This window comes from Patiria miniata, unplaced genomic scaffold, assembly GCF_015706575.1.
Source record: "Patiria miniata isolate m_02_andy unplaced genomic scaffold, ASM1570657v1 HiC_scaffold_30, whole genome shotgun sequence".
In the NCBI taxonomy this organism is placed as follows: Eukaryota; Metazoa; Echinodermata; class Asteroidea; order Valvatida; family Asterinidae; genus Patiria; species Patiria miniata.
The window spans coordinates 8,161,492-8,174,583 of record NW_024037070.1 but is presented as its reverse complement, the minus strand read 5'-3'; the positions used below and the strand labels follow the sequence as shown (position 1 = coordinate 8,174,583).

At 40.5% G+C, this 13,092-nt stretch overlaps 1 protein-coding gene across 1 annotated transcript in view; it reads left to right on the top strand.

Moving 5' to 3' along the window:
- The window catches only part of LOC119739226 (membrane-bound transcription factor site-1 protease-like), a 54,974-nt gene that overhangs the window by 3,595 nt on the left and 38,287 nt on the right, over positions 1–13,092 (top strand). The window contains exons 3-13 of the mRNA XM_038214078.1: positions 373–524; positions 1,053–1,176; positions 1,367–1,473; positions 2,669–2,783; positions 3,250–3,470; positions 4,146–4,262; positions 6,239–6,306; positions 7,025–7,127; positions 7,730–7,881; positions 8,537–8,701; positions 9,439–9,535. Of these exons, the coding sequence (XP_038070006.1) occupies positions 373–524; positions 1,053–1,176; positions 1,367–1,473; positions 2,669–2,783; positions 3,250–3,470; positions 4,146–4,262; positions 6,239–6,306; positions 7,025–7,127; positions 7,730–7,881; positions 8,537–8,701; positions 9,439–9,535 (1,421 nt within the window). The remainder of the gene's footprint in view (positions 1–372; positions 525–1,052; positions 1,177–1,366; positions 1,474–2,668; positions 2,784–3,249; positions 3,471–4,145; positions 4,263–6,238; positions 6,307–7,024; positions 7,128–7,729; positions 7,882–8,536; positions 8,702–9,438; positions 9,536–13,092) is intronic.

The following is a 13,092-nucleotide window of genomic DNA, read 5'->3' as shown; positions in this document are numbered from 1 at the left end:
ACATCCCCCTCTCCCCCCCCCCAAAAAAAGAGAGAAAACAAACAAGTGAACAATGAAAAAAAAAACCACAAATAAAGCAGAATGGATACATTTATTTATCTTCAAGTTAACTTGTATCCTCGATTCTGATTGGTCGATCCATGGCAACAAGCCGTGCTACATATAACCATGTAACACCGCCACGGTCCATACCGCACTCTGCGTGTTGCGCTATTCCAAGATGCGCGCGCCATTCCGTACAAACACGCATGTGTAATAGGATAAGTGCTGAAGTTTGTGTACAGCGTGCGTTTCATCTTTATTGTGCGTCAAGTTTGCTTGAAGATAAATTATTATAATGTACAATACATTTTTGTATCTTCTTCTTTACAGAATATATTGTGGTTTTCAAGAGGTATTACTTTGAGCAGACAAGACTGAATTACATATCAGCAGCACTCAGAAACAGTCCGCCATTCTCCTGGAATGTTGTTTCTCGCTCCAATCCTGCCGCCAAATATCCCAGTGACTTTGAAGTTGTCAGGGTAAAGTGACATTTTATTTGAGGTTCTGTTGTAGACTTTTCAACAATCGAACCGGCCAACCGATCCCGTTAGCTCGGTGGTCGAGTGGTAAGACATCTGCACTAGAAAGCAGGAGGTCGTGGGTTCGAGTCCCACCCGAGTGATTTTTTCCAACTTTCACTCAGGAGGTAACACACTGAGTATACAGTGTTTAAAAACGTCGGTGAAGGGCAAAACCTAATTTGAAAAATCTGTTTCTCACTTAAAATAACATGTACTTTGTATGTTTATGTTAAAAATAATTTCTTGTACCATCATAAATAAATTTTGAGTTGAAAGGTCAAACATAACATGTACACGAATGCCCACATAATCCCACTAAGTCTTAATATTACCTTTCTTGATGAAAAATATGTTAATAAAGTGTAATTAGGTTCTTTCACAGTGATAGACATTGGAGGATTTAGGGAAAATCCAAACAAAAATGTCTCAGGAGTCATGGGCACTGCTAGAGTCCAAACCTGAACGGACTTCTACTTTAAATTTCAGATAACGGCAGGAGAAGAGGACAGTGTAGCATCTTTAGAGCATCATCCGTCTATTAAGCAGGTTACTCATCAGAGACAGATTACTCGCTCCATTAAGTCAATGCCAGAGGATGAACAGCTTCAAGGTGATCATTGCTTTTCATGGAAGACATTTTGTCATGAGTATGGTTTGTTGTATTGGTGCAAGTTTGTTGAAGACCACAGTCAAATAGTGTTTCATTTGTGTTTAGTCAAATGATGATCAAACGTCATTATGAAACTTCTCGACAAGGACATAAGAAGAGGAAACTAATGATGTTTTTTCCTTCTATGTAGATGAGGATGAAGATGAAGGAGATATGTGCAATAGTGCCGTCGATCCTCTGTGTTGGGCTCCCAAATGGAAATCCTCCAGGTCAATGAGACGGGCCAGTCTAGGCTTGGTAAGATTTAAATCCAGGGCCCAATTTCACGGCGCTGCTAAGCCAAAAAATTTGCTAAGCAAAAAAATTTGCTTAGCACAAAAAAGGCCAGGCTTATAAAAGCAGTTTACCAGCCAAAACTCCACATGTTTTTCATGCTATAGCAAACAACAGCTGAATACCAATCACCAGCAATATACATCACATGGAGTTTTGGCTGGTAACCTTCTTTTATAAGCCAGACTTTTTTGTGCTAAGCAAAATTTTGTGCTTGGCTGGGCCGTGAAATTGGGCTCAGGTCTATTTCTTTCTTCAACCTTAATTTCTTGAAAAGTGAACCTGGTCATTTTCTCATGTTCGGATCTTGTCAGCTATCGCTAAGAAACCAACCTTCTGAAGGTGTACTTGAGTACATGTGAGGGTTGAATTTCTCTGGAAAAGAAGAGTAATTTGTCAGAATGATATACATGTACAGTGCAGTGTTCCCCAACTTTGAAAATTAAAGGTCAGTGCTCTGTCAAAAAGCGAAGGGGGGGGGGGGCTATATGCTAGGGGCGCTATTTGCAGACGTACATTTCTTTACAATGTATGCTAGGGGTGCTATTTGCAGATGAACATGTAATTTACGTATGGATAACAGCTTTTAGGCCATCTCTAACAGTTAAGTACTGGCTCAGCATCATTTTTTTTAATACATCAGTGCCCAGGGACTCTGAGGCAGTTTGGCCTTGAGACTTTTGACCTGATGGATTGCTACAATGGGCAGGCTTGTCATTTTGACAAGTGTTGCATGTTACTGCTTTTGGCAAAGTTTCTGGCCAAAATATACCCTGGTCCCACTTCTATGTCTTTGGTATTATTTTTTAATAAATTTTTTTGAAGCATGGCGGCAACTTTTTAAGCTTAGCGGGTGCCTCAGAAAGTATGGCGGGGCACCAGGTTTTTTTTTACAGGTTGGAGAACACTGCAGTGTAGTCATTGGCTTTTTGAAACTTTTTTTGCAGTAGCACCAAGTACATGTAAGTATGTATGTATACTTCTTTTGTCTGTTGTAGTTATAAAAAGAACCAGTTTACTCAATTAACCCCTTCTCCATAGAACCACACCAAATTCTCATACATGTACATGTACATGGGGCTTGTGCCACTTCTTTAATTAAATGAATCACCACCGTGCTTTCTTTCTCAAGACTTTTTCTTTGCTATATTTCAAATAGGGCTCATCCTTTTGGGAGACAGGACGCCATGCCGGCAGAAAGTTACTCCGTGCCTTACCAAGAGAGATTACTGATATCCTGCAGGCTAATGTGCTTTGGGATTTGGGGTTCACAGGTAATTCACCAGATAATAGGGAATACGCCACTCACGATGTTTGTTCTCACCACTTCTCTTGTCTGTCCGCTCCGTTCACAAGTACCCCCTCACCGGCAAAGAAAGCACAGTTGGGGGTGACCGACCGACGCCATCTTGCCTGACTGCCATGACGCGCGGCCGTATCATGTACCACTGCGTGTACATACATGTAGTACAAATCCCCAGGTGTACGTGTGTCACACACAAGGAACGGTGTGCGTCAACCAGCTAAATGTCCCGCCCATGGGACGTTGTTGCTAGGTAAAAGGGCGCCCTCTTTTGTTGGCGCACGGAGCCGATAGCTGTGCTCAGTAGAATTTGCCATAGACTGCCTTCAATATGCCTGCATACGATTTTTAAGTATCTTTATCGGAGTCTTTAATGAGACATTTTGAAATATTTAGTTGCCTATTAAAAAAATGATATATCCATTTCTGATCTGAAGGAGCTGGGGTCAACATTGCCGTCTTTGATACCGGCCTGAAGGAAAAACACCCCCATTTCCGGAATGTGAAGGAGCGCACTGACTGGACCAATGAGAAGAAACTGCATGATGGACTGGGTCATGGCACTTTTGTGGCGGGGGTGATCAGCAGCACCTCTGAGTGTAAGGGTTTTGCCCCCGATGCTAACCTGTTCATCTTTAGGGTATTTACAAACAACCAGGTATGTTGGTTTAGTTGAGTGTTTTGTAACAGCATGTGTCTCCAAACCCAATTAAATTAATTAAATGTCATTATGCATACTTTTGAGTTGATGACCTACCCTAAAAGGAGCGTTTTTAAATTTTGTTTTATTTCTCACAGCCAAAGGTGGATGGGGGAGGGGATTCCATGTTAGTAGATCCTTGGCTGTCTGAGAAAAGAATAAATCGATGTTTGGTATTCATCGAAATACATCGCCAACATTTTATGGTCATTGACCCTAACGTACCTGAATCCATCAAAATCCACTTCCCTGTTTCAGGGGATTTCGTGGATTCAGGATACCTCCATTTTGCACAAACTAGGGAATTTTGATGGATTCAGGATTGTAAGCCTAGCGGTCCTGCTGGATTTTGATGGATTCAGGATACCTCCATATTGAGCAGTTGTGGGGATTTTGATGGATTCAGGTTCTCAACAGTTTAACTTTTTGGCTATGTTTGGTGTGTATGAGGTATATGTACTACACTGGTAGATTCTGATGGACTCACTGGTGGATTCTGATTTTTGGCGGATTCTTGTAAAATGCTCAAGGGGTTAGGGGTAATGAACCCTAATTATCAGAATTTTTAAAATATACAAAATGTACTGGACTATTAAATGCTGATAAACATGTATATGTACTTTGACTCCCAAGGTTTCTTACACATCCTGGTTCCTTGACGCCTTCAACTATGCCATCCTTAAGAAAATCAATGTGTTGAATCTCAGTATCGGGGGACCAGACTTTATGGACCATCCTTTTGTTGACAAGGTAAGTCTGTGAAGTTTTTGGTATAGTTGTGGGTTTCCATATTGATTTTGTTAGGGCAAATCGAGATCTCAGTTTGTTCTTTTGACCCCGATATCAAATTGAATGTTGGACATTATTTGGTGATAGAAAGGCATGTGAGTGATTACAGCTGATTACAGCTCAATCGCACTATGAACATGATGAATTGCAAAATGAAATTTAGCCTAAAAATTGATGCAGTGTTTCTAAGAGGTATTATACAATGCCTGAAAAAATCCCCATCATCTGATTGGCGGGTCGTTAATCACGTGTCATTGAATTATTTGTCCCAACCCGTGGCCCAGCCGCACTGCAAAAAAGGAAGTCCCAGTCCACCGTCAGAAGTTCCATTTCACGGTCACACTAGTTAACAATCAGATGAAGGGCATTTATTCAGGCGTTGTATAAAACAAATGATTGTTTGATATTTGTGACCGGTTCCACAAAAAAAGGGTATTATGTCGCAAAAAAGTGAATTGAGTTATATACATGGTTGGAAAGCCCACAATGTAAGCTTTCATTTGGTATGTAATAGAGCTCCATAGCCCCTCCCAATCTGGAGAAATGACGTATTTGCATATTAATTACTTCCTTTGAATTCAGATTACACAACTGAGAAAACAGGCTTTGAAATAGCTGGCTTTGTTGTAGAACAACAGAACGATGCACACAAAATGGTTGTTTTTTACACTTTGTTCATCAAAATCAACATTTCTGTGAGTGAAACCTGAAACTGTAGGTATTAAAGATGTCATTCATGACAAAAAATGAAAATCACATTTTGACGAAATTTTCACCTTCTCATTGTTGAGCGGGCCATTACACAATAATGCTAAGGGCGACTTAATTCCCTTTTTTTGTAGAGCCGGTCACATTTGTGCAATGGAAAGAATAGTTAAATAAGGTCATATGCAGTGTTCCATTACATGACGCAAAGCAAAGTAGAATGGAGTATTCCATCTGTTACCTCGTGAAAGTATTCTTAACATTGCACTCATAAATACTCATTACTTGTATACTTACTACCAGAATCTTACTCTGGCCTAAAACTTGGCCTAAAACTGAATGTGTAGCCAGTCCATAGCAAGTGCAGCGAAAGCCCTAGCCTGCAGCAGTAAATGGCACGGTCAACAAGATGAAACAATTCCAGTTTAGGGAATTCTTTCACTCGGACCCGAGACATTCCCAGCATACCATGCGTGCTATATATGCCCATGAGTTATACTTGGAATTTCCCTGGACCAATTGCTGAGATTCCGAAGACTGGATTTTATTCATCTTTTTATAGCATCTTCTACTGCGCTTGCCAGGACAAATCTTCCATTGAAATTTTTCTCACCTGGTCATCAAAAATGTTTAGAAAATACTGGAGATATATTCCAGAGGTAGTTTATTTTGTTAAGTTAATCCATTAGCACTTTTACTTGTAAAGTAAAATGATATTGTAAACATTGTTTACAACCCCTCTCGTAAACAGACATCTTCGTAGGCAAATTACAGCTGCGTATTCCACGCCATCAGATATATGTGTGCGCAGTGTGCAAAATGTTCTAAACACGTGCGCATGTTGCTTAAAATTTCTTTGAAATACAGCACATTCCATGCGCGTCACAAAAATTTGACTCCCAAAACACCGATGCACGTGACAATCTGTAGTCAGTGACATCATTTGAGAGATATCTACAGGGCGAGTCAAAAAAAGCGGAACCCAAACCCCAAAAAATATATTTCATATTTAAAAAAATATGTAGCAACAAAAATAATGACGGAAAGCCAATTTCATAAGCTACTTTTAGATGAAAAAGTAACTGAAATTGCTCAATCCGTTCAAAGAATATCACCAATTAAATGCAATGACAGAGGAACTAATGGGTTAATGTACATGTAACTACTGCAACAAACAACATCATTTCTTGAATGCATTTTCAGATGATTCTCTAACATTTGTGTTCACATAGGTGTGGGAGTTAACAGCCAACAAAGTGATCATGGTGTCAGCCATAGGAAACGATGGACCACTCTATGGGTAAGAACATACAGACAGCAAATTACTCATTGCAGTTCCTGTACTCTGTTTCCTTTGTTTTAAGGCCACCCTGGCTGAATTGATGCAGCAAAGATATTGATGTTCTGCTAAAAGAGCCTCTGTCTTTTTCACGGAGACTGTAAGCAGTAAGCACAGCAAAGTTAATTTCAAAGACACGGTCTTTGTGAAATAGTAACAGCGTGTACACAAAAGGTCTGACTCCCTGCGAAATTTTTTCTTTCTTGCAAGCTGTCATTTTGAAGAAAACAATGAACAAAGGCCTTTCCAACAATGCGTCTTAAGGTGCATCGTTGGAAACTTCGGTTAGTAGTTCGTTTTTAATTTGGCGAAGCGTGCGCAAGCGTTGACAAGAAGGACATGTGCGCGTGGTTGCTATAATTCGACGGTTCAGTGCGGGACATCACGTGGCTGCAATCGGCTGGATGAGAACGTGTCCCATACGCTGAATTCGGATGCAATTCAAAACATGAGTCGGCAACTTTTGATTTGAAATCGAGATCCTAGAATATTGTTTTCTCGGAATAAACAGCATTCACTGAGCTAAAAATTCATCAGGTTAGTTGTTAAGCACCCTTCTCTAGATTGTCAGCACTTTTGTTGCTTCAAACGAACACAATTCACAAATTGCAAATGGTGTACGATACCTTTCACATTAGATTATTCTCAGTCTCTGTGAACTGTTTAACATCTGCTTCAGGACATTGAACAATCCCGCTGATCAGATGGATGTGATCGGTGTTGGAGGCATCAACTTTGAAGACAACATCGCCAAGTTTTCATCGCGAGGCATGACAACTTGGGTAAGTTCATACCACCGGTAGAGACATTTGAACGCATTGCCGACGCCTGACGCTCAACGCGAAGACACTGTGGCTCTGTGCATATTCAGAATAAAAGAAGTCATGTGTACGTTGCGCCTCGTGTGTACGATCAGTACGCGCACGCGGTGCGTCCCGCCCAACGGGCTGTCAAAAGCAGTAAAACAGCGCCCTCTCTTGTTTGCCTCGGAGCCCATAGGGTTAGCACACGATCTCTGTGATAGTGCAGTTGCGGTAGCTTAGAATGGTGATCAGTGGTTATCATCATCATCATTGGGCGGCCGCAGCCGAGATGGATGCAACCAAACTCTTCCAGACTCTCTTGTCCGCCATGGCCGTGGTGATGTCATCAACGTGCTGGCTCACATCATTGCATACAGAGTCATCGTAGTTGAGGGGTCTCCTCCCTCTGTTGGGGCAAGGCAATCTCCAGCAGGTGAGGTCAGAGACAACTTGCTCTTTGACTCTGTAGCAGTGGCCGGCAAGGCAGGCTCTGCGTTGTGCCACTGTAGTTGAGATTGGTTATTAGAACCATGATATTGTGCTGTGGTTTGTAAGCATCCGTGATATTTTCTTTCTCACAGGAGCTACCCATGGGCTACGGCAGATTGAAGCCGGACATTGTGACGTATGGTTCCACTGTGCGTGGGTCTAGTCTAAGCGGTGGCTGTAGGACTCTCTCAGGGACGTCTGTTGCTTCCCCTGTTGTAGCAGGTGCTGTGGCATTATTGGCAAGGTTGGTAGAAGTTAAGTCTGTTTTAACCCTTACCGCCCTGAATCTTCCAAAATCCTATTTGCAAATTGGAGGAATTTGGAGGATTGAGGTTACATGGCAAAGATGCGTTACTGATTTCGTAGGATGCGCTTTGTCAAGGTCTTGGGCCGGAGCTTGTGTTGTTTTTGCTCAGCCATGCATAAACATAGGCCTGGATTATGCTTGAATTCCTCCGTACTTCTCCAGGATGTCACTGGCCAAGCCTCAACATATTGACAGTCACTGCCGCAGGATTTTGCAGGATTCAGGCAGTGGTCACCCCTCCATGGACCATTTTTAAGAAACAATGGAGGAATTTGCAGGATTGAAGCTACATCCTAGCCAAAAGGCCTAGGGAGTTAGGGTTAAAAGTGTCCATGTACATGTAGTGTATACAAAGGGACTGAACCTGAGTCTGAGTCTAAGTTGTAGCAGTAGACTGTTCAATCTCTGTGCCGTAATGAAACTGAGAAAATGATTGTATCGGTCCTGTGTTAAATCTTGTGATCTGATCATTTAGTGCTGGATTCTGACTATTGCATGAAATTGCAGAATGCTTGTGGGCTAACATTCAGATGCCAACATCAAAAAACAACGACGACTTCTAAAAGTTGAATTCTGTTGTTTGTCATTGTAGTTCTGTCTGGGATCGTCAGGAGATGTTGAACCCAGCCAGTATGAAGCAAGCCCTCATGGCCTCAGCTAGGCGCCTACCAGACGTTAACATGTTTGAGCAAGGACATGGGAAACTAGACCTAGTCAGGGCCTACCAGGTGCTCAGTACCTATAACCCACAGGCAAGGTATGCATCTCATTCAGTTTCTATTTATATCTAACGCCTTGTTGAAATTACAGTTTTGATCGCCATTGCTGGGATGCATTCTGTAAACCTCAGATCACATCACTTAAAGCCAGAGTCCATCATTTGCAGCTAGCCAAAAAGTAACTGGCGTAATTATTGTTGAAAAACATACTTGGTTGAAAGATAGTAAGGGAACTAAACTCCCTGTGAAATTATTCTTTCTGGCAAGCTGTCATTTTGAAGTAATCAACAAAAGAAGGCCTTTCCAAAAGTGCGTCTTAAGAAGCACTGTTGGAAATTTCCATTAGTAGTTCGTTTTTTAATTCGGCAAAGTGTTAACAGGAACGGAGTGCCCATCTCTCTTTCGTTAGCGATTGGGCCAGACTCATATGCTGCTGTGGGGGGATCGCCACACCTCCTCCACAGCGAGTCTGTTACCTTCCCAGCATTGAATAATGCCGGTACCCTTTTAACACCTGGGTTGAGAGGGGTAATTGAGGTGAAGCGCCTTACTCAAGGGCACAACACGCATGTCCACGATGGGGCTCGAACCCACAACCTCACGATCATGAATCATGTGCTCCACCGCTAGACCACAAGTGCCCACAAGTGCCCACACATAGTATCATCGACTATTGTGCACAGAATCCACACCTCGGCACTGGTGTTTCATTAAAAGTTAACTAAACTACAACATCAAATCTTACGAAGAAGCGAATTGTTTTTTTTTTTTTCAGCCTGAGTCCCAACTACATTGATCTGACCGAGTGTCCGTATTTCTGGCCCTACTGCACACAGCCTATCTACCATGGAGCTATGCCTACCATTGTCAATGTAAGTATCATGCCCATGCTTCGCCAATCTGTGTGTTGCTTCTGTGAAAACCAAAGTTATCAATGCTATCATTGAATTGGATTGAATTTTTATTCCCCTGGCTTTCTCCAAGAATCTACGATAGAGTATTCCTTCTGTCTGTCAGTGTTCCATTTTGGTTAGGTTAACTGTTTAGTGCTGTCATATGAAAACTCGGTCTCCAATATCAACCAAACTTGGTGACAATAATCTTTGGGTAGGGGGACTTGAGATGACTTGAGGTCAAAGGTCATCTAGGGGTCAAATGAAGTCATTGTGTTTAACGATCAATATTTCAATACCATTAAATTGAATTTTTGAAATATGCTCAACAAGTAGGTGAAAATTGCTGTCAAAAATGGGTTTCCTTCTTTTTGCAGAACCCTACAACTATAAATCCATTACCTACTATTGCTGTATCGAATCAGGTTGCAGGAAGCAAGTTTGCCAACCCTTTGGTTACTATTGGAAACAAAGTTGAAAATAAAGCAACCTCTGGGGACGTAACATGTTCAGATGGACTAGAAAAAGATTGACTCGCGACTTGACTTGACGTGTAAAAAATTGACTTGGTTATGACACTTGAGGGTTTGCGGATTTGCATCAGTACTACAAATAAGACTGGCAATCTTAACTTTACCCCTAGAGCCAGTTCTGACCTTTGAAGTAATTTCCCATTTTGGAGTTGTACTTGTACTTGGGGTTTTGACCTTCACTGACGTAATTTTATAGCACTGTTTGCCCACTGGTTTTTAAAAGCTTGTGAGAACAATTTTACAAGCTTAATTGCTTGGGTCACGAATCCATCTTCTGCTAACTTGTGTAGATGTCTTAGTAATCGACTACTTTGCCAGGGTCAGCTGGCAGCAGGGTTGTTTGATTTAAATCACTTGATATAAATTTAGAAAATCATTAAAAAAAACAATTTAAATAGTATAAATTACATGATAATTAAGAGTACTTATCTGCAGTATTAATTCACTGATGTTTTTTTTCTCATTAAAACCAGTCCTGGCAGTTGGTTCATTATGTTTTTGATACGTGTACATGTCTTATTGCTGATACATGCATGAAGATGCAAGACACATGTTACACATTCAAAAAGTGTTTAAGAAGTAACGTATTAATTTTTTAAAACAGCATATATAACGCTTTTTGAGAAATCTGTGAAAATAATTTTTCAGTTTTTCGACGCAAAGCATAGATTTGAGTTAAAAATCACTTGAATATATTTACTTTTAGTGTCTGATAACCTTTGCAAAATTTTAGTCCACTGATTTGGGAGACATTATCTGAATATAGATGTGCATGTAGGTCTACATTGTGCTTTTAAGTTTTATACAATTTTAAAGGGAAGATACAACATTTGCAAACATCAAAAAATGAAATGATCAAATTATCACGAAATACCTTACTGAATTGTTAGGGATTGTGGCTCCTGGTGTGCTGACATTTTCAAGAAAAATTGTATTTTTCCAACGCTGGTCGGCCGACCAGCATTGGAAAAAAACTGGCTTTTTTCAAAAACTGCTCCTATTTTTTCATATTTAGTTATTCCGCATTTTTTTGCAATTGATCACACACCTGTGAAGGGGTACAAACCTGCTAGAGTGATTCTTTGACCTTACAATTCCCCAAAGTCTTTAAATTTCTCTGTTTCATCTTAAGTGGGGTCGGGGAACCAGACCACAAGAAAATGATTGGTTTTCTTGGTTTTTCCAGTATAAACAAGCCCAAAACGTGAAACAAGTCAGTTTAACAATATTTGCTATAACATACTGATCCTCCAAATCCATTGATTTCTGAAAATTGCAGCAAAAGCAAATGTTGTACATTCCCTTTAAAGGAGCATTAATTTCTACAGAGGCCAACATTATGTGCACATGTATTTGCGTTTGGTTTGGATGATTATTGGGCCAGGGAGACGCCAAAGCTGGGCAGGAAGCAGTGATTTGGCATGCTTTGTGGAAAAGAACCTTGGCTTGCTGGGGCACATGTAGGTTGCATAGCGCCCTCTATAGTACCAGTACCTGCACGGATCCAATGCAGTCACCAGTCCCCAATCATGTGCCAACTGGAACATGTCCAGAAAGAAACAAAACTTTCTTAATTATGTACGGTACATTTTGCGAAAAATGTACAATTTGAGAGTTTCAACATAAAAAGTACAATTAAAAATGAGTACATGTACTTGGTTCTATGATATCATTGCAATTGTACATTTGAATCATACCGCCCCCACACAGACCATGTAAACATGACGAGGACACTCCATTTAACATTTGATACGCTGTGTACATGTCCAACATGTTCAAAACAAGCTGATAACAGCCCACACATATACTGGAGGTTGCTAACCCCTTACAATGAATGACAGCTGCCCTGGCTCTGCAAATTGAATTTTTATAAAAAAAGGAAAAAGTTCATCGTGAAACCTAATCCCTCCATGGCATTGCGTTAACTGTTTGGTGTGGAGTATCAAGTATTCTCCAGTAGATGGAGACAGGGAACCCAACGCTCTGCTCCATCTGCCTCGTGCTTTCTTAAGAAACAACAGCCCTTATCTGAAGTGCTAAATTGACGTCTTAACTCTGGAAGGAGACTCTATATCAACATCTTTTGCTAGGGAGTAAGAAATGTTAATCCATGTTTTCAAGCAGGTTCAATTTCAAAACAGATTGTATGCAGGTGTACTTGGACTGTCAGTCAAGCTATGAAAAGTTTTGTGTCAATCAACAACCAAAACAACTTAAGATATTCTGATGTTATTTTGCCCTCATGAAATGGTAAATATGTGAACACTCTAAACCACCAATTTTAGCCGTGCAGAATAGAATACTGTTGATCCTCCGCAAACACTAACTGTCCTTAATCCATCACATTCCCTAGCCTGCTTTGGCAGTTTTGGGATGGAGTTGGGACTACAGAGCACAGCAACTGTCACTTTATAATTGTAGGGCATTGATATCCTGACTTTAATAAGAACACAGAATATTTCATGGAGTTAATTTGAGGCTACACAAAGCTTCCTTCATATTTTGTATGCAAATTGTTGTGTCTGTATAGTGTCAATGCACTTTAAGATGAATTGCATGTATGCACAAATAGTCTCCAGTTACAGAAATGGAAATACCAGAGTGGTCCAGAGGAAAGACAATATGTTGAGACTTTGGGTTAGGATGGAATTACGAGGTCAATTGAAACTGTGCCACTGTATTGATCATCCGATGATATGCAGTACTGTTTGGTCGACGAGTTGACTTCAGCACCACATATGACATTGTTTTAGAGTACAGTAATTGTTTATTCTGCTTTAAGCATTAATTATAGTCAATTGACAGAAAGATGATCCTTTCTTAAATTTGTCAGTAATTTGTTTCCATTATTAGTGAAAGTGTTAAATTTCAGACAGTGAGCAAGCAATTTTGATGGAGGCATGATCTCTATAGAATCTGACTTTATCCCGTATGACACACAAGACACAAGCACTTTTCTGCTTTACTAAGATAACATAAAATGATTGGACTTGTACAAAATCA